Source organism: Zonotrichia albicollis, chromosome 2 (assembly GCF_047830755.1).
Source record: "Zonotrichia albicollis isolate bZonAlb1 chromosome 2, bZonAlb1.hap1, whole genome shotgun sequence".
Classification (NCBI taxonomy): domain Eukaryota; kingdom Metazoa; phylum Chordata; class Aves; order Passeriformes; family Passerellidae; genus Zonotrichia; species Zonotrichia albicollis.
This window is the reverse complement of record NC_133820.1, coordinates 35,125,812-35,146,176: the sequence shown is the minus strand read 5'-3', so window position 1 is coordinate 35,146,176 and position 20,365 is coordinate 35,125,812. Positions and strand designations below refer to the sequence as shown.

The 20,365-nt window shown below is 40.1% G+C and overlaps 2 protein-coding genes across 7 annotated transcripts in view; one reads left to right on the top strand and one right to left on the bottom strand.

Annotated features, from left to right (window-relative positions):
- The window catches only part of CFAP44 (cilia and flagella associated protein 44), a 43,374-nt gene extending 24,803 nt beyond the window's left edge, over positions 1-18,571 (top strand). For 3 of the 5 annotated variants that reach the window (XM_026792868.2, XM_026792867.2, XM_026792865.2), the window contains exons 18-34: positions 597-867; positions 2,787-2,842; positions 3,266-3,428; positions 3,765-3,895; positions 4,829-5,046; positions 5,426-5,591; positions 6,891-7,068; positions 8,169-8,654; positions 10,060-10,263; positions 10,988-11,183; positions 12,175-12,285; positions 13,775-13,905; positions 15,020-15,136; positions 15,709-15,910; positions 16,589-16,749; positions 17,530-17,664; positions 18,175-18,571. In XM_026792868.2, the coding sequence (XP_026648669.2) occupies positions 597-867; positions 2,787-2,842; positions 3,266-3,428; positions 3,765-3,895; positions 4,829-5,046; positions 5,426-5,591; positions 6,891-7,068; positions 8,169-8,654; positions 10,060-10,263; positions 10,988-11,183; positions 12,175-12,285; positions 13,775-13,905; positions 15,020-15,136; positions 15,709-15,910; positions 16,589-16,749; positions 17,530-17,664; positions 18,175-18,309 (3,061 nt within the window). In that variant the 3' untranslated portion in view covers positions 18,310-18,571. The remainder of the gene's footprint in view (positions 1-596; positions 868-2,786; positions 2,843-3,265; positions 3,429-3,764; positions 3,896-4,828; positions 5,047-5,425; positions 5,592-6,890; positions 7,069-8,168; positions 8,655-10,059; positions 10,264-10,987; positions 11,184-12,174; positions 12,286-13,774; positions 13,906-15,019; positions 15,137-15,708; positions 15,911-16,588; positions 16,750-17,529; positions 17,665-18,174) is intronic. The other 2 variants (XM_026792870.2, XM_026792869.2) reach the window with 2 other exon arrangements.
- Positions 18,572-19,651: 1,080 nt separating this feature from the next.
- Positions 19,652-20,365, bottom strand: part of BOC (BOC cell adhesion associated, oncogene regulated) — a 54,684-nt gene continuing 53,970 nt past the window's right edge. For both annotated transcript variants that reach the window (XM_026792864.2, XM_014266432.3), the window contains exon 19: positions 19,652-20,336. In XM_026792864.2, the coding sequence (XP_026648665.2) occupies positions 20,152-20,336 (185 nt within the window). In that variant the 3' untranslated portion in view covers positions 19,652-20,151. The remainder of the gene's footprint in view (positions 20,337-20,365) is intronic.

Below are 20,365 nucleotides of genomic sequence, written 5' to 3'. Positions count from 1 at the left end.
CTACATTGTAGAACCCTTAGGTTTCTAAGGTTTCTAGGAGAACCTGCATATAGTGATCAACAGAACAGCAGTTCTTTATCATAGTTAACAAAGAGAATTAGAACATGGAGCAGTCAGTCCATCCCTCTACTGCTAAGAATATAGGCTTCTCAGGACATTCTGTGAACTGTATGAATAGAAAGGCTGGATTCTTTTCAGACTCCCAGTATTAGGTTCTCTGTAAGAATATGCATGTTCTGCATCAAAAGGAGGCAGGTTTAATTCAGGGTTTAATCTACTGCTGGCTGTATTCACCACCATCTGTACTAAATGGGGAGCAGGGGCTAAAAATCTGCTTTTCTCATTTTTAACTTTGTGTCTGCTACACTGCCCAGCTCAGGGCTAAGAGTAGTTCTAAGATATATAGCAAGTGCAGCCAATTAGCTGCAAAACACTTCATAGTAGAATCACACATATTTTAAGTGGTCCAAATACTTTGCTTTCAGCTTCCAAACTTGGGAGAGTGATTTCTATTAAACGAGATCAGCTCTTTTAATATTTTGAGCTTGCTTGTTAGAAGTTGCTGCTATTACTCTTTCTTGTTGTTTATTTAACAGTACCCAGCCCCCGCTGATGTTCTGTGGGATGCAGGATGGCTCCCTGCGTGCCTATCCTCTCAGGGAGGGAGGCATCTCTGAGGGTGCCCTCAAGGACTACTGGTACCTGAATGTGCATGACAACGATAATGGGCAGATCCAGGGGATCTGTTGTAGCCATGATGATGGGTGTCTGATTACCTGTGGTGGAGATGGAAACATTTTTACATTTGACCTCTTGTCAGAGGAAGAGGTTCCCAAAGAGATAAAAGTCATGATCCCCCCTCCTAGGGTAAGTTGGTACCCTCTTTTACTGAATTCGGCCTATTTGGAATGAAGCAATCCAGATGGGCAAACATGGTTCAATTATTTTTCTTAAAGATCTTTCACAGCAAAAGCTGAAGTTTCCCCAACTATTTAGAAGAATAGCTCTTGCAAAATGTTCCCTAATAAATGGGCTCTGGGACTGCATTCTTCCTTCTCAGTGTTTTGTGTTTTTCTCCAAATAAACATAGTATGTCTTATTCATGCGTAATATTCTGCCAGTGCTTTCCCACTCAAAGATGTAGTCATGCATATTCCTGGAATGAAAAATTGCAAGGATTTCTCATACTTCATACTTTTCTTGGGTTTAATTCCAGTAAAGTATGATTCTGCTCTGGATGGGGATTCTAGAAATACTATTGGAGAATATCATATATGTACTTTCTCCATACATCTAGTACCATTCATCTAAAATTCACCATGGATTTTTTTACATTTGCAAAAGAGCACAACATGATGCTGATGCTGTTGCTCTTTCACTCTTGGGCAGCATTAGTAGTAATGAATTTACAGGTGTCCTGCATTCACTGCAGAGCTGATCATCTTTAGCACATTTAAACGGATGACACTGGAACTCAGAAGCAATTCTACTGATAATGCACAGGAAGAGGGATGTCAACTAAAATGTTCAGACTTCATTGAATTTTTAAGAAGTCTTAAGAGTGTCTGAATTGAATAAATATAACTTGAAAGAAGCAGTGAGACCTGTTGAGTAAAGAAATGCCATTGTGCACAATAAATATTACAGTGGCCATGCATTCAGTAGAGTTAAAAAATCTTGAAAGTGTCAACATAAAACAAATTAAACTTTTAAATATGTTTTAATACTGGTTAGTAACTACATTTTGAAGGATGCTTGGCAACAGAGGCAGAGGAAATTGTGATTTTGGTAATTCAGCTAAATTGTTCATGACTAGTTGGAATTCTTTACCAGTATGACAAAAACATATGGCACTGAGAATAGAGCCAGAGTTACTTTCTAAAAGTGAATTATTAGAACCTTTGATATCAGAGCCTTACTAACTCCAATATTACAAGAAGTTATTCATATACAATTATAAGCACATTTTCAGATTTATAGTTTTAAATATGTAAGTAGCTCTATATAAAGATCTTTATGGTCAGTTCTATTGTTCAGGCTAACAACATTTCTTAATGAACATTCTAATAGAGTTTTTCCTTTTCAAAGTATATCTTCATTAAGTATCTGATCTAGTTTTAAGTCATGTGAAAAATTTAAAAAATTCTATCTTCATTAAACTTAATGAGATTCTTAGAGAATCAAATACAAATCATCTGAAACTAATTGAGTTAAATTACAGATCAATTAAGTACAACTAAATTGTTGGGTGATAGTCCCCCCTGTTTTGTCAGAGAATGATTGCCTAGGGAAATGAGGCTTGTGCTACTGCAATGTCCATCCATCTGCCATTCTTCACAGCTAATAATTGTGAATCCATTATGCAGTCAGCAAAAGCCAACCAGACTTATTACAGAAGTAACTAGGAATCAGCCTGTGACACACTGACTCTTGTCAATGTGGCTGTGAGGGGAGACAAGAGAATTGGGCTGGGAGGTAGAGAATCAAAGGTGTTATGGGACAGAGTGAACTTAGGACAAGCAATGATGTAATGATTTATGCCACTGGGGAGGTTATAGGATTTGTGTTCTCTGTCCCTAATGTTTCATTAGTTCTTTTTACATATAAACCAACTTCATTGCTTTTTCTGCTTGAAACATTACAAAGTAATATTTAAGGCCAGATAGTAATATTGAAAATGAAGATTTCTTTTGTTTTTGTGAGAGGTGGTGAAAGCTCTGTCTTAATCTTTATAAAAGCTGAACTATACCTGCTTGTTTAAAGACAAGACAATGTTTTTATTCCAGAGAGGTCTTGAGAAGGAGAAGGCTACTGAAGACATTAAGGATCCTGATGCCTACAAGTAAGAGATGCATAGATAATGATGAAAAGGATTTTCAAGTGTTGGTAGCTCTTTTCACATGTATTTCTTTTTGCCTACAAAGAAGAGGGACAAATTGATCAACCCAGAATTTGGGTCATTTATTTGTGAAACACACTGTTTTTTCATGCTTTCTCTCCATTTCATCTATTTTTCTCTGGAAGTAATTCAAATATCATACTATGAGGCAGTTAACTTCGTACTACAGAGACAGCGAAAAGTCAAAGCCCCTTGATGTTAAGAGTGTGTAAATATACAGAAAGATTATTCCTTTTTAAGTTACCTTAAGAACCATTGAGTTCACTGAGAATTTAAGACTATTAAGGAAATCTAAAAGGTCATATAAACTGTAACCTTTCCACTCTTGCATTGAGATAACATCATTTCCTTTTTATGTATTTTCAGTATTGAGGAATACAAGCAGAAAGAGGAGCATGAACGGAAAATGAAGGAAGTTGAAGAAAAGAAAACTAAGAAAAGAGAGGAGTTAAGTGCACTGAGACAAGACTTTGTTTTGCTCCTTCAAAAGAATCAGGAGTTGCCCAAGCACATGCAGTTGCACAGAGAGGTACACCTGGCTTTTATTAGGATCATTTACATTTACAGGCACCTTTTTCTAAAATGTTGCTACATACCATGTTGGGGCCAAAGATGTCCAATGTTTTGGATTAAGGTAGTTTTAAGAATATATAAATTGATGGACTTCTGAATCACAGCTGAATCACAGCTGATTATTTGTGCCAAGCAAGAAGCACAGGAAAATAATTTGGTTCTCTGTGGAGATAGCTTCTGAAATAAAGGATAGTGTTGATGTGCATGCAACTAAGGCACCTAGGTAAAAATATTTATTATGAAGATCTAGTAGCCAAAATAATGTGATGCTGGGTTTTCTGTCTTCCTGCAGGAGTTTGAGATGGACCGTAGGATCTTTGAAGAGCTGGACAGGCAGACACTACAGAGAATCCAGTTAGTGCAAAAGCAGCTGGCTTGGGAGCACGAGAAACAATTCATTGGACTGCAGAAACTACAAAAACAGTAATTACCACTTTTCTTCTGACCTTCCATGGGGTTAATTGTCTATGAAGTTGTACCTCCCACAAGAAAAAAGAATGTGATTTTTTTTTCTCTCTCTCATATAATCAGTATTTAGTCTGTTCTGTTATGATTCTGTTCTTATTTAAGAATCTTACTTATTCTTCAAACATACACAAGAGTATATGTTCATATTTATTTGTAATTACTTCTATTGAACCTTTGGTAAAAATGCAGATAGTCAAATGAAGGAAATTGCTTTGTTTGGATTCACTTCTGTATGGAGAAAGCTGGTTGAGACTATTTGCCTGGGGTTTTGCCAGTAAGTTCAATAAGAGCCAAGAACTCTTACTGAAGTGTTGAAAAACAACCTGAGAAATGAGTGCCTGTTTTTAAGACATGTTGTGTGTCTGTCAGGTATTTTAATGTCATTGCTAACACAATGTTCTCTATACAATTTGAAGTTACAAAACAAACTTTCTCAAGAACAAAAGTTTAGGCATGAGGTCCATTTTGAGTTGGTTTTCATAGATCTAGGTAAGAGCAAAACATTAATTAATAAAATAAACACACAATTAAAAAACCACCTTAGGCACACAGAGTATGTAACTGGGAAAAAAGATAGAATGAGCGTGTTTTTGACAAGTCCTTAGTGGAAGATGAAAATTACTCTCATGAAGAACCTGGTATAGGTTTCAATATTGGGAAAAGTCTTCATGTGTTTCTTCTTGATCATCTCCATTCTTAGATTGCATAAAAGCCAATAGATAGTGTCATATGTCATCCTGCTATGCAATTACTTACTGACTTGTGGATTTATATGTAAGGATTGCATGTGCAATAAGTAAACTACACTATTCATGCCCTTTTGGTCAAGGTAAAATGGTATGTTGTGCCCACTGACATCAGACAGTTTTGTCTAATTTGTGATTCCAGGTTTCAGGACTCTCTGGAATTTACTCTCACTGTTCATGCTATTCAAAGCAATCATCAGATTTCGACCTACAGCCTTCTATCAGTGTCTGAGAAATACGCCCAAGATAAGAAACAGGAGGACAGCAAGGGGGCAGTACATAAAGAGAAGTGGACAGGACTTAAAGAGGCAGAACAAGCAGAAGAGGAGATCTCCAGAGAGACAAGCCCTGTGCACAGAGGTAATGATAACCATTGAAATGTTTCAGTAATAGGGTTTCTGTTTTTCAACTCAGTTTGTGTTCCTGAGTCCAAGTTAAAAATACACATGTAAGTGCAGGTAAAGAAATATAGCTGTAATGTGTTTTTTTAGTACCTACGTACAAAGTAACACTCAAACATAGTTTTCCGTGTTTAGATCAATCTCAGCAATTGTCTGTCAGCTGCGTGGGTAGAATGTGACTAAAAGTCAGTCAAAGAACCCGAATACTAACAAAACATCCACTACAATGGAACTAATTTACATCAGTTCTACAGGAGTTGTCTGAGGGAGTTTCCAGTGGCTGGAACTGCACTGTGCTGCATGGTATTACAATTTCACATGGTTATATCTTGTTTCAGGAAGTGTAGCTTTTGAGAATGAGGCTGAAAGGCTGAAGACACCAGATGTCCAAAAGCCAACTACGCGTTATATAGAAAGCAGACGTCAGAAAATCAGAAGACTTATTGAGAAATATGATGCACTGAAAGCCAAGATCATGAAGAGGAGGGCAGAATGGCATGAATTGTGAGTCTTGAACTGGACTCTGTTCCCTTTTAGTTCTGCTTCTTGTTTGAGGTCTAGTAATGCCATTTAGGTGTCATATGGCACTATAATCCCCCTGCTTAGGTTTTTATATTCCTAAGGGTTGTAATTAAAACAGATGAGTTTTCATGTATTTCCAAGTCTCGAGAGAGCATTAGAATATATTTAGTTTCTATGGTTCCTGTAAAATATTATCAAATTTGAATCCAGCTCGGTAGCTGTATTTTCAGATAGGGAGTAAAATGTGTCTGAATTGCTCATGACTGAGAGACACCTACACCATTACAGTCAACTCAAAGTGAATCCTGCCAGGCCCTCATGGAGCAGACCCTGTAACAGCTGGGTTAGGTCAGCAGTCTTAGCGTCTCAGCCTTCATGGGAGTGTTTGTGATATGTCGTCGTGGTCCACGCTGGTCTTTATCTTGAGCAGCAAGAAAAGGAGACAGGACATCTTTCACAGAATCATAGTTCCTTCCTGAGTTGGAAGGGACCCACAAGGACCATCAAAGGCCAACTCCTATCCTTGCATATGGCAGCCTCAAGAGTCACACCCTGTCCCTGAGAGCATTGTCCAAACACTCCTTGAAGTCTGTCAGGCTTGGTGCTGTGACCACTTCCCTGGGAGGGCTGTTCCAGTGTCCAACCACCCTCTGAGTGAAGAACCTTTTCCAAATATCTAACTTAAGCCTTATCTTTGAATGACCACTTTTTCAAGGCTGGGTTAGATGGGGCTTTGAGTGACCTGGCCTAGTGGAAGGTGCTCCTGTCCATGTTAGGGGCACTGGAACAAGATGATCTTTAGGGTCCCTTATAATCCAAACCATTCTATGCTCATGGAAGTACAAAAGTTCTTCCTTAGGAGATGAATGGCAGGGAATAGGACCAATGTAGAGTCAGAATACAAAGCTTTTAAGGTTATTGAGTGTTTACCAATGTAGAGTAGGATCAAGTATTCTGTGCTACAGACTGGTACATTGTTGATGTGTGGCTCCCTGAAATTGATAGCAGCATGTGCTCACTTAACCCAGAACTCAGTCTGAGTGTGAAGGTTTAAATTTTCCCATGGCAGAGCTGTTTAAGAGTTCTTAGGGGGGAAAAAAATATCTGGGATTTTCATTTAGATGTGCCAGGATATTCTTTCCATAGTAGCCATTCTTTTGTGAAGGAGATGTTATCACTCACCTCCCAAACTTTGCTGCACAAGTAAGAGGGTATGAAGTGACTGTTTGGTCATTTGTATGTTTTCTGTCTTGAAGTTCAGCTTTATTTTGTACCTACCAGATATAAGAGCAAACCTAGACATAGCCATGAGAATTCCAAAGATGCTGAGGACATCAAAGAAGCACGGGAGACTATAGGATGTTACAGGCTGAAGAGTGCCACTAACTACACACTCACTGAAGATGAGCGAATAAACACTGAAAAGAAGATGATGCAGCTTGCAATGCTGGAAGACTTGGTATGCAAAACTGTATATAGCCCCATTTTTTGAGAGGAAGTGAGGATAGTGTATTAATCACTGAAGAAATTTTTTAAAGGAATTGAAAGTGAGTGTGGGAATAGGCCTTGAAGGACCGATGGCTGTTTTGAGTAAGCTTTAGTTACAAATCAGCCCTTTTCTTGTGAACTGTCTTGTGTTTCAGCAAACCCAAAACTGAATCATTCCAGAAAGAGAATTTACCTTTACTAGTATTTCAGCAGGAACATCTGTCTCTTTTAATTACAAGTCTTATAATCTAGTAAAAACACTGAGCTAAATAACCCCTGCCATGAAATACCTTTACAAAAACAGGGATGTGAGCAAGGACAAGTGTTCTAGTGTGGCCTCTCTGTATTTGCACTTTGGCAATCGCTGCTCCTGGAATTGGAATCTTCCTGAGAAACCAGGTTTTTTGGACCCACCTTGCTATGGTGGAACTCCTACAGTCACCACGCATCTTTCAGCCTTGAAGACACAATAAGTTCAAATGTTGTGCAGTATCTTTGATGCTTTCCCTGTGATTTTCCCCCCTATCCTTCTCATAGGAATAGTTTTTAATTGTATTTGGCTGGAGTGCAAAAGGGTGATACTGGATAACTTTGACAGCAAGGCCTAAGCATTACAGAAGCAATGCCACAGTCTCAGGGGGTATGTTTGATCATTTTAGTCTCATTCTGTAGTTCTGATGCTGTCAGATAGCCAGTGATTAACTCAACTCAATAGAACAAACAAAGGGAATAGTTCTTGTCATAAATTCTGAGTTTATACAGATGAAGAATTCCAGATGAGGAATGAGTTGCTTCAGGTGGATGGTGTGTTATTTTCTTCTATAAAGATCAGAGAAGTTTGTGCCAAGTATATTAATGATAAAAGATCACATAGATCTATATTGATATAGATCTATATTGATATAGATCTAATGATAATAGATCACAATTATTACTTTACTTAAAAAGAGTCAACTAATAGAGTGTCCCCTTATCACAGAATGTTTCATAATCCTAATGTTAGCCTTCCTGAGTTGAGTAAGACTGCTTCCTGTGGTGGAGAATCCTACTAAAATAGTTTTTCCTTTGCAGATCCATAAGACGAAAGTGAATATGAACAAAGAGATTGTGTCTTTGAGGGATCTCAAGGTTTCTACTATTGATGAGATCAAAAGTTTAGTGAAGGAAGTCAAATCCATACAGGCAAACTTAGATGTATCAGAACATCTTCCTATTCCCCCGATCCCTCAGTTACACCCGGATGAGGTTCCTGAAAAGATAGTTGAGTGCAGCAGTGACGTCCTCCTAAAGTTCAAAGAGGAGCAGGAGGCCACGGCAGAGCTGGAGGAGCCACTGGAAGGATGTGCCTCGTTCCGCGCATTTAGGCACGTGTTTCTAAAAACTCCTCCCGTGGAAGAGGGTGATGCCATGGTACAGGCTGGAGATGCATCAGCTGTGGTCACAGGGAAGCAGGAGGCTTATGAGAGGGAGAAAGTAGAGCCAACAGAAATGGAACTGGAAATTTTAATGAGAGAGAAGATAAAAAATTTGTACTTGCAGGAGACCTTGATTAAAAAGGTAGGAAATTGAAAGTTATTTTTATCAGATTAAAAAATCCCACTGGTTCATAAATGAAACCACAATCCCTTCAGTCTCAGGATTGCAGGTAATCTTGCCTTTCTGCAGTCCCAGAAAATGCTAACTATTGCAAATTTACAGTGGAAATCAGTATAAATCCATAACTATAACCTGTGTTGTGACTATTATCACTTGAAAGATATCTTAGATTTCTTACTGATTGTGACATGAAGCTGTGATCTTAGTGGCCAAAAAAAAAGGGGAAAAAAAAGAAAAGTAAAATGTTAGACATAACTTGAAAAATTACAGAGTTAAAAAGCAGCATCACTACAACTTTGTAGATTCATGTTCTCAGCTCTTCAATAACTGTAGTCTCAACTTTTTGGTCTAAAAATTGCTTTGCAGGATTAGAAAAGGTGCAAAAGAGAGTAACCAAAATGCTTAGTCATGGAAAAGATTCTTTAAAAGGTACATCTAAGTGGATAATGTATCTTTGGCCTGCAAAAAAGGCAACTGAAATGGTTCTAGAGTTGTGATAAAATTTTGAATAGCATAGAAAAGGAGAGTAGGAATCGTGTCCTAAAAGGAGAGATATCAAATGAAATAGAAAGGTTGAAGCATGCAAGTGAAAATAGTTTTCCTATCCAACAATTAGCTAAGCTTTGGAGCTCAGCGCTAGAACATGGGGGGAGCTATAATTTGATAGTGTGGAAAAAAAACTATTCAAAGCTGTTGAACACAAGTATATTGCTTCAAGCTCAGGATGCACCTAAGTCAGAGTTTAAGAGAGCTGTATAGCAGAGGTATGCCACTGTTCACTTGTTTGCTCCATTTCTTAGCATCTCTCCTCTAATATCTGCTACTGGGAGTTGATTCTTTGGTCTGCCTCAACACAGACACCCTTGTGTTTATGTGTGTGAAGGTTATGAGGGAATACCCAAATTCTGCTGTGAACATCACACACCTGTAAGTTAATGTTAGCAGCTGCTAGTACTTATTTTGCTGTAAATGTCTAAGTGAAGAGCTGGCAGCTGTTTCAAAAGAAGTCTATCAAGACAGAAGAGTTATTTATTGATGCATCTGGGATTGTTATATAAACTACTATAAACTGCAGACTACTCCAAAACATTCTCCGAAGACTAAAATACTTCAGGGATGGAGGGGATGTAGTGAAAGATTCCTGTGAAGCCCTGGTGATTCTTTTACTATTGTGCTGAGAACAAAGCCAAAGACTTGGGATTAACTTTGTGTTTCAAAGTGCATCACTGCTCTCTAGGAAATAGCATTTCTAAATTGTTGATTTGGCAGAGAGAATTTTTCCCTTCTGCTCCCTTCTCTAGCTTTGCATGTTTAACTGCACTGGAAATACTTTTCCTGTTCCTGATTTCATGCTACTTTGCTCCAGATCAACACAATGGTGATCAACTTCGATGCTGAACTCCGCCTTTTGCGGCACAAGAAACTGAAGATGGATGTGCAGATGAAAAGTGCTGATCTGCGCTGCATCACATGCTGCGAAGAGCTGCTTATCTTGAAGAAACTTGAGATACATGAGGACCTTCTTGAGGAGCAAATTTGTGCCATCATCAGTAAACAGGAGGACATACATGTAAGTAGACTACCTGTAACATTAATTTAAACTTAACAGTACCATTAGTGCATGGCTTGAAACAAAAGTAAACCATAAAGTAAATGGTGACATCCCTTGGCTTTCTTTTAGCACCAATCCAGTGACTAGTGCTAAATTTTGAAAAACAAAAAACTCTTGATGATCAGCCTAATAGGATGGTCACTTCTGATGTCGCCCTGTTTTTTAAGTTTTTCTAAGCCTTCTGATGTTTACATTCTTGTAATGAACTTTCTTGCACACTTTATGTAAATAACTTACTGTTTCGCATTCTTTTGTGGAGGAAAAGAAATTTGATAGACTGTTAGTTTATCCAGTCTCATTGGAGAGTGACAGTGTCACTGTCACCCTCCAATCCACTGTCACTTTTAGAGATCTATAAATGTTGGAGTCAAAAATTAAAAGTCTTTTTTTGCCTTGGAAAATCCAGTGTCCATGTCTGTTTCATGTCCTAAAGTGGCATTCTAACTTCCAATACTTAATTTTTTAATAATCTTAACATCTGTATTTTAATAGATCCTTCATGATATGTCATAAGTGACTAATCATATCCTTTAAGAACATATTCCTAGGCGATGCTTGATTGAACCATAGGTTTAATCAAGAGAGAAAGACAAGTTTTGCATTTCCAGATCTTCACAGATGCATCCTATATACGTGCACATGAGCTGTACCTTTTAACTGAAATAGATTTTTGTTTGTTTAGTCAGAACTGAAGAGCTGCCTTGCACAAATGGAGGATAGAAAGTCTGAGATTGTAATGCTTGAGGAACGTGAGAAAGCTCTTTATGCTAGCTTTGAAGCATCCCTTGGAGAAAACAATGAATTTGCTGATGTTCTGACAGATATTTTAAAGAAGGAAGTTGTGTATGTGGAAAAAGAAGAAGTAAGAAGAAAAGCAGGTTGGAGATTTTTTTTCTTTTGGCTTTATGGATTTGTTATACATATTTCCGTGTGGTCAAGTACATGTCTCTCGGTCTAGCTGGAGCCCTGAGTACACACAACGCTCCAGTCAGTTCAAAAGCCCGTAGGTCAAATCTACCCAGATTTGTTTATAGACTGACAATGTCTTCTGTGGCTGTCATCTTGAATGATAACTATGATGTAATTCAGTGTCTAACATGACTGCAGTTGGTCTGATAGCAGCTCCTGCAATTTACACTCTATAAGTCAATACCGAGGACTGATAATTGGTAAGAGGAAGAGGCACAGCTTTAAATAGGTGCTTCCCATGCTTTATCAATGGGAGCTATGGATAAGTGATTAGTCTGTCACATTTATGACATTCCGCTTTACTCTGTCCATTGACTAATGAGAGATCATAAACCTAATCTGCAATCATCTATTACTCACAGGACTAAACCTATTACAAAAGGATTTCATTCATCTTAGTGACTCAGTTTTAAGCTGTTAAAGCTAGGCAGTCCTACTGAGCTAAAATACTTGTCCTCTCTCTGACATGGCTTTTGATTTTAAGTGGGACATGATTAGCAAAAAGTGCAGGCGATGGTGATGTTTTATGACAGATTTGTGCTTCCATATTCTGCTTGGTTGATTAATCTCTGTGGTAGAATGCTAAACCCACGCTGTTCAAGTTCCTAACACATATAAAGAGAGAAAATATGTTGAAGATAAGTCCCAAAAACATGGGCTGCATCTGTGCCTGTACTACTACTAGGTGATCTCTCTCTCTCTCTTGCTCTTTCCCTTTTTCCTTTTTCCTTTCTGTGAAAACATCACATCAGATCAAAGCAATAGGCACAAGGGGCCTGGATTCACATATTACCAGAGTGATCTTTCATGGGTTGCTGGGCTTGTGTTCACCAGCACATTGGCATAATGCATGGCTGGTGAGTCTGGAGCATTTTGCAAGCCAGTGCCTGTTTCTTTCAGGTGAACAAAATGAGAATGAAGAGGAGGATGATGAAAAGCCTGACTTAAAGACTGATGAAGAAAATGGTGGATCTGAACGCATAGTCTTTGATGACTCAGTTTGCCCAGAAGGTACCTAAGCTGTTATTTCCTTGTCTTGTTGTTTAGCTTTAGGGGCAGCATCATGTGTGTGGAAAGAAAACACAGATTTTTAAAATTATTCACTGCATGATAAAGTCATGAAGGGGTGGAATGTGTGTACCCCTCCTGTGTGCAGCATTTTTCCCTGGGAAACTTTGGTCAAGACAATAAAACTGCTGGTAGTGTAGACTACCCTAATTAAAAAAGTTTGGAAAAATAAAACTTAGCTAAGCACTAAGAGTAAATTCTTTTGGGTAAAGAAGCATTCACCATTCCATCGCTGTTATCTGGAGAGAGAAGTTTCCTTTTTGGATTGGAGCAGTGGCATGGCTGTGCTCTCTGGAGACCCAGCTGCGTGGCCTGGCTGGATCCCTCTCTGTTCAGGGAAATTCTGAGGGGATCCTCATGCTGTTAATTGAAGCTCTTTGTTACCACCTCGTGGATTTATGCAGCAATTGCCTGTTGCTAGGCTGCTCTGAAAAGTGAGTAGCTTTACTTTGCAGAATCCTCTTCATTTGTGCATTCAAAAAAGGCAGGCAATCTTTCTCTCTCCTTTTCTTTTGTACAAGCTTAGCTAATTCAGATGTTTGTTTTTGTTTTTTTTTTTTTTTAATCTTTGAGTGATGTGTCAATGACCATGCAACAGCACTGCTTCATTTTCAAGTTCTAACTTACCAACAATTTGCCTTCCCTTTTTTTTTTAAATTGGATTTTAAAATCATTTCCACAAATTGAATTTTTTATTAACTCCTTGTTCATCTCATTTTTCAATGGAATATTGGGAAGAAATAAAGATTTTTATTTCTTGCTTAAAATGTCCAAATTGCTAATTTGATAGGGTAATTACCTGTTGGATTAGTACCTTCATATTTGTCCCTTTATGTGGAATTTTTTTTGCCTTTATTGGGCTCTCTTTTTTATTATTATGCCTGCTGATTTGGGCATAATTATGCATTTGCTAAGCATTACTGAAATCACAGTATTAGATAGAAATTCACATATCTTCCTTACCATGACACAGGTTCCATGAAATACAGCTTTGTTTACAAGTAGAGCTATAAATGATCCCTACAGCAAGTTCATAATTTATAGCGAAGGGGGCTATGGAGAAACAACTATGAGTGCACATAATTGAAGATTTTACTGCAACACATATTAACTACTGGAGCTGCATTGCTTACAAAAGCTAATTTTTGAGCACTTGTCTTTAATGCTGGTTTTGATGCATTTAATCTGACTTCTGGAAACAAGCTGCCTTGACTGAATGTAAAGAAGAAAAAGATCCATCCAAGACAGTCACCCGTCCACGGAGGCACGTGGCCCATGGGTTTATGTTTAAGGAAGATTTAGGGAACCAAACCCATGGTGTTATTATGGGCAATGCTGGGAATGTGCACAGCAGGAGAAGGTACCAGCTCTAATCAGTAATTCCAGAGTAGTCACAGTGAAAGTAAGCTCTTCTTTGACCTTTCCCTCTCAGGCTGCAGTGAGGATCTCTTTCTGAACACCATCCAGCTCCGGCAGCAGCGCATAGGCATTGAGAAAGCTTTACAAGAGGAGAAGAAAGCTGCTGCTGACCTCAAAAAGGAATATAATGCCTTGGCCATAAAGGTATTTTAGTGTTTTCTCAGAAAGCATCAGCATGTTCAATGTAGTGCTAGTGATTAGTGCTGCTCTAAGACTTAAAAACAGAACCCTAACCCTCCGAGAGGCCTCCATTTGGGAAGAGATACCTGTGGAAGCACAGAGGCAGGAGGCAGCTCAATATGGGTCACCTGAGAAGAGTAAATCAAGTTGGTCCGACCTTCGCTTTCATGGAGCTGGATCCAGGCTTTATATCAGTTCCTTCCCAGCTGTCTAATCTTATGCAGCAGCAGGAACTGGATTCTCTGGTTCTGATGAAACACATGGTGTGGTCTGGCCTATCCTCTGTGTGTGTGTACAGGAACAGAGATTGAAGAATACTTACCCTAACACAAATCCAGGTTAAAATAAATGCATAAAAATTCTATTCTTCCATCTCTTTCTTTTGCTTTTAGTTATTTTCCATTGCTCTTTGTCACAGGTAATCACTGAATAAACTTTTGGTACAAATTCTCCATTTTGCCTTTTTGAACTCTTGCATTCATTAAGAAATTTGATTTCTGCTCATTAAAAAAATACCTTATTTTGAAGGGTTATCTGGAAGAGAGAGGGTGCTGCCAAAATATCATTGTGCAAGTCCTGCGCTTTTTTTGTCTCAAAAATGTTCCATCAAGCATGCTTAACATACAAAATTTGTTTAGTTTTTAAAGGCTTTCCTAAGTGCCAGCTGCCACATATTCACCCTGGGGCATGACATTTGAGTCTGAATTGTTTCTTTCTCATGCAGAATCAATAAGCATTTCCAGGCATAACACAATAAAAATTATCTTGCAGGCTCTGTAGATATACAAGTGTTTTAGATGCTAAACAAAGCAGCTGTCTCTTGATACATACAGGGCAGCTCTAAGGAGACATTCACAAGTGTACACGTGTGCAGAGGTATTCAGGTTAGAATTTTGCTTGAATATATGTGGATAATCCTTGGGTTTGCCTATGAAACTCGCCTATTATATATAGTTTAAAAAAACCACATTTTTATATACTTTTTTCCCTTTGAATCAGGAACTCTAATAGAACCTTGTTGCCTTGTGCATTCTAAGTATCACAGGATTTTGTTTGTCCACAATTTGTCTTTCTGCAGGCAAAAGAAATAGAAACCAGTCTGGACAGAAAAAACAGGGAACTGGAGGCCTTTCAGTGGGAAAAGCTGCACAAACTGAATGAGCTGGATGTAGTTGTGCCTTTGAGACTTCATCAGGTAATTCAAGATGCTGTGCATCTGCATGTGCAGAGTAGCCTGTGTACAACTAAACAACAGTGTTACTGTTCTTTGGGGCTCTTAGTTCCTGATTCACTATGGTCTCCTGGGAAGGAAGTGCCATTAACTGAACTTAATGCTGCTATTTCCTCTGGAATTCCCTTTTTTCCCCCTTCTTCTGTAATGACAGAAATGAGGTAAGGACAGGCAGGCTGGCCTATAGCTGAAATGTGCATAGTCTTCAAGTGCTGTATAGGTTTGGCATGGTATTCTCTTTCAGGTCCACACCTACTGATATTCTTGTGGGGGAAAAAAAATGAAACACCGCCTCAGAAAAACAAATCAAAAAATCCCCAAAAAGTATTGAAATTAATGGGAATTCTGCCCAGTTCAATAATGCCAGATTGGGTACAATGCACTCATTCACACAATTCCTTGGCCTAAAAACAAAGTTGTGCCCATGCCCACCTCACTCATTAACTCTCTATTGCTCACACATTTTATATGAAGAGACATCTCCATCGCCCTTAAGAAGTAAAGCCAGCCTTGCTTATTTCTGGCTGCTTTTGCAGGTGCAGTGCTTGGATGATGGGGAGATGCCCCATGACTTCTCCCAGACTTTAGTATTTACCAATCAGTCCTTGCAGTACCTGAAGAAGAGAATTGTGGACCTACGTAATGAAAAGATAATGCAAAGGGAGATCCATAAGAAGGCCAAGGAGCAACATAAGCAGCTTATCCAGGACAAAAAGGAGATGGAGATGGAGATTCAAGGTGAGTAACAAAGACTCTGAACAATACAGCATTGCTAATATTCCTTCTGTCCCTCTCACTGGCTGTGGGTAACTCACAGCATCTGGCTCTATACTTGCATGGATATTGCAGAGAGTAATTGCAGAAAATAGAACAGATCAAGCAGACTGTTTTGATGGAGTAGTGGTTCTCCAGCATTGCAGAGTCATCAGACTGTGCCAATTTGGGAACTTAGTATAAGTAGAGCTGACTAGGATGAGACACTGGAAGTCTGGACATGTTTGCTATTTTTGCTTGTAAACCAGAACTCGTAGGATGAAAGTAGTTTCTCCAAAGATACATAAGCTTTTTCTGGTAATTTCCCCCCTTTGGAACATCTGAAGAAGGAAACAAGGCCTATTCAAAACAGTTTCCCAAGAGGGAACCCCAGAGTTGTGTCTAGCACCACCAGACCTGCAAAGGCCCTATACAGCCTGTGGTGTGAGAGTGGTTTGCTAGGACCGGCTTAGTGACCACACAGGCATCATCATGGGTAAGGACAAATGGCATGACTCAGCTGTGAGCTCTGTGTGGTTTTGTGTGAATTATTTATTACAGAGCAAATATCAAAGGGCTCAAACAAAAAGCTGAGATAAGGCAGAAATTCTTGTAAACCAATGAATGACAGTGCTGCCATTTGTGCCCATGTCCCTCTGTTAGGACTGGAGGAGAGGCGCAATAATCTGATGATGGAGAAGTTTGGTCGGCTGGTTGATTTTGAAGCAGTTCAAGTAAACTCTGTTAATATACCTAGGGAGCAGATGAAAGTGAGAATAATGGAGAAAGAGTACGAGCATTTTGTGGAGCTCAAAGAATGGGAGGTAAGTAGCAGGAAGAGGAAGAAGACACATGTGTTGTGATGATCTGTTAAGGCTTCGTTTTCCTGGGGACTGAAAAGTTACACTAAAATCTTTTGTCAACTTGCTCATATTTGATTTTTTTTTCACTTATCCTTAATAGACCATAGTGTTCAACTCCAATTTCCCATCATCATTGCTACCTCTGCTCCAGTTGCTGGTGCACATCCTATTTTTCATGGAGGTAGTTGATCTCTCTGCTTTGCTTTCCTCAAACACATTGTCCTACTTCATTCCCTACATGAAGCTCTTGCAGAGTGCTTTTCTCTGGTTCTCAGGTGGCATTCAGCACCTCCTGCTTTCTCTTACTGCCTTTGGTGAGAGACTTTGAGTACAGGGCAGGCTCTGGCTCATGCCTGGGGTGCCAATCTGTGCAGTCTGAAAAGTTCATGTCTTCTTTTTGGTGGGGCCTAAGGCTCAGCTGCTGTGGTGCAAGCAGGTAACACACTTCTGCTGCCTTTACAGAAGGGCACAGGAGGGTACAGAAATACTATGTACCTAATAGCTTTCTTTTCCTTACACTTTAGCCTAACTGCTTTACTTAATTAGGCATTTGTAATTTAGATATATTAAAAACAAAAAGATGACACTGCACTAAAGGTACTGTGCGTCAGATCCTGCCTGCTGGTGTGGCAGGATCAGTCTGTTGTTTACCTGTGACATTTACATTGTGCCTACAACTTCTTCCCCACTCCACACTTTTTGTCCTCTCTCATCCCAGATCGACTTTTTACATCTTTCTAGGAAAAAATTGTAGTTCTGCAGCATCAGCTAGCGAAGCTGACAAGGGAAAACACAAGCAAGCTGCACCAGCTGAACAGGTTTTGCCATGAAAAGCATCAGCTTGAAACTGAGCTGGAATCACTGACAACTGGTCAGGTGAGCCTTGTAGCCACTGCAGTGCTTGCAGGTTTGGGATTGTTCAGAAATGGGTAAGTGATCGTGTGGCCCTCCCCAGCTCCCCAGTCTCACATCCTGCTCTGCAGTCAGCAGTTTGGGCTAGGAGTGGGACAGGCTGAATGGCTGCTCCTTACCTTACCATCTCTGCAATTTCTTACTTTGCTGCTAAGACTGAAACAAACTAATTTCTAATTAAAATATGCCTTGAAGGAATTAAAAGAATATTCCTTTGTTACATGGAAGCAGTCATATTACAATCATGTAACAGCATTACAATGAGAAGTGGATTTATTGCTCTGTACTTGGGAGGAAGTCTAAGTTAGTGAACCTTCAGTCTTTCACATAGTTCTGACTAAAGTGGGGAAAAGTCATGGGTATGTCCTGGTTCTTGGCAAGCTTCACTTTCCCTATTTGAAATAAATTCCACTGTTAATTCTCCATGTTTTCTAGGAGCCATTATTTTCCTCTCCATTTTTTTTTAATCTACAGGGCGGGGAATTTGAGGGCACCCGAAGTGCTGACATCAAAGAGACAGCCCGGCTGGAGTCACGGCTCATGCACATGACTTGTGAGGTGGCCCTTCTGAGAGAGGAAATCAGCCAGGGCGGAGTAGATGAGATGTGAAAGAACTTGCCTTCCTTAGCAGAAAAGGTGGGTGCCTCTTTCTACAAGCTTTAGCACAAGACTCTGAGATTCAAACTCCCTGTTCAGAAATAGTAACTAACAATCCAAGTCACCCTTAAAATTAACTGTGGCAGCAGTCATGCCTGGAAGTGCAAAATTAATTGGTTTGGCTATCCAGGGGTTTAGTTGTAAAGAGTTGTATGTGTTTTTTCTATCAAAATATGACTGTAACAACATATTTGGAATAAAAAATAGCAAATAAAACTACTAAATACTGTTATCACTTCATTGCAGAGGGTTGCACTGGACAAGGTGCGCTGTGTGTGGATTATGTCTGTGTCTATCTTCAAACAAGTGGCTGTGGGAAGCTGGTTTGAAGTTTCCTTGGGGCAAATATTTATTCTCAAAAATGGTAAAAGAAGTCTGCCTCAAGCAAGCAGTTGTTACTGTTGAGCAGCAGTGGTCCTGCTCTGCCAGCTGAGCTAGTTAGTCCAGGAACACACTACTGGCCAGGAGAAAGCAAAGGGGCCTTTCTCCTCAGGGAAGGACATGGCATTTACTGGCAGGAGGAGGGTGTAACAATGGAAGGCAGCCTGTAATTCCACTGGCTTGCAGCCGCCTGATCCGTCAGAGGGCCAAGCTCTGTGTGTTTCCAGGTATTGCTCTTTTTTGCTTCTCTCATTTGGTGTGGTGGCAGTATGTGATCATTTACAGCACTTACCCTGCCTCATTGTGAACCCTTCCTTCATCCCCAGGCTGGAGGGGTTGTGTTCTTCCCATGCAAGGCTCCTGAGATGCTAATTTTTAATTGAATAAATTAAAAACCTCCAGCTGCTCTCACTGTTCCTCCCCATTTCCCACCTCTTGCCACAGCTCTTTGTGTCTCTGTCTGGTGTACACTGAGCAGGCCTCCAGCCATATCCCAGCCAGGCCCAAGAACTTCTTGCTGGTCCCAGCACAAGTGTGTGAATGGTGCTGGTGCAGCCTACCCTTACAGGGGGTCCCTGCTGAGGAATGCACCTGGTGCTGGGAGCTCTTGTGCAGCTGCAGGTTGTGCCCTGGGAGGTAGGAAATGGCTGGAGCCCAGGCGAGGGGCTGTCTGGCACCAATCCCTTGCCTAGCAAAGGGCAAGGACATGCAGTGCCAGCTGGGTAGCCACATTCCTAGAGACTCAGCTGGAGACAGGGAACAAGACCCCAGACTCAGCATCACCGGTGTCTATCTGGAAAACTCCCACTGCAGGAAAATGTCACCTTTCCCCAGATGTCCTGCTTGCTGTATGTCTCTGCAAGTGAAAAAGAAAGGGCTCATTCTGTGTGAGGAATCACCTTAGAGCCAGGCACAGCAAAGACTAAAGCCTTTATTTTAGATGTTAAAGCGTGGATTTGTCTTTACAGATAGGCAGCTGCAGATGGCGTGTATGTGAAAGGTTGTTTAAGTTGATTAGGCAGAGTGCATAACTCCAGTTCATTCACAGGAGCATGTTCCTGGAACAAAGTTTTCCTGTGGGGGAAAGGAAAAGACCTTTTGGGCTGCATTATTTGTTGTGAAACCCTCGCTGCAAGAGGGTGCTGGCAGCTCTGTTTGGACCCATGTCCTGCAGTGTCCTTGTCCAGCTGTTTCCATTGTATGCTCTGATGGTGCCACTGGGAGCTGCTGCCTTGTTTCCTGGGTCCTCCTGTGACCTAGCTGAGGATGCCTTCTGTCTCCATAGCATTATAAAAGGCACATATACATCTATATACAAGTGCATAAATATATAAATAGGGGTGTTATACAAAAATAAATACCCTTTCTCTTTTTCTCTTTAGAATAAGTCTTTTGCAAAAGGCAGCTTGGTCCCTAACTGGTGGGAGGATGAGTCTCTAAGGGTCTCAGTGGTGGAGGGCTGCTGTTCAGATGTCTTGGTAGCTCCTGACCCAAAGATGTGATCACCAGGTTCTGGGCATGGAGATCTCCTCTGGACTGGCAGCAGTCTAGTCGTTCTACCTCTTCAACTGGCACTAGCCCTAAGCAGCAAGGGCTTCCTGAGGAGGAAAGGAGCAAGACATTATTA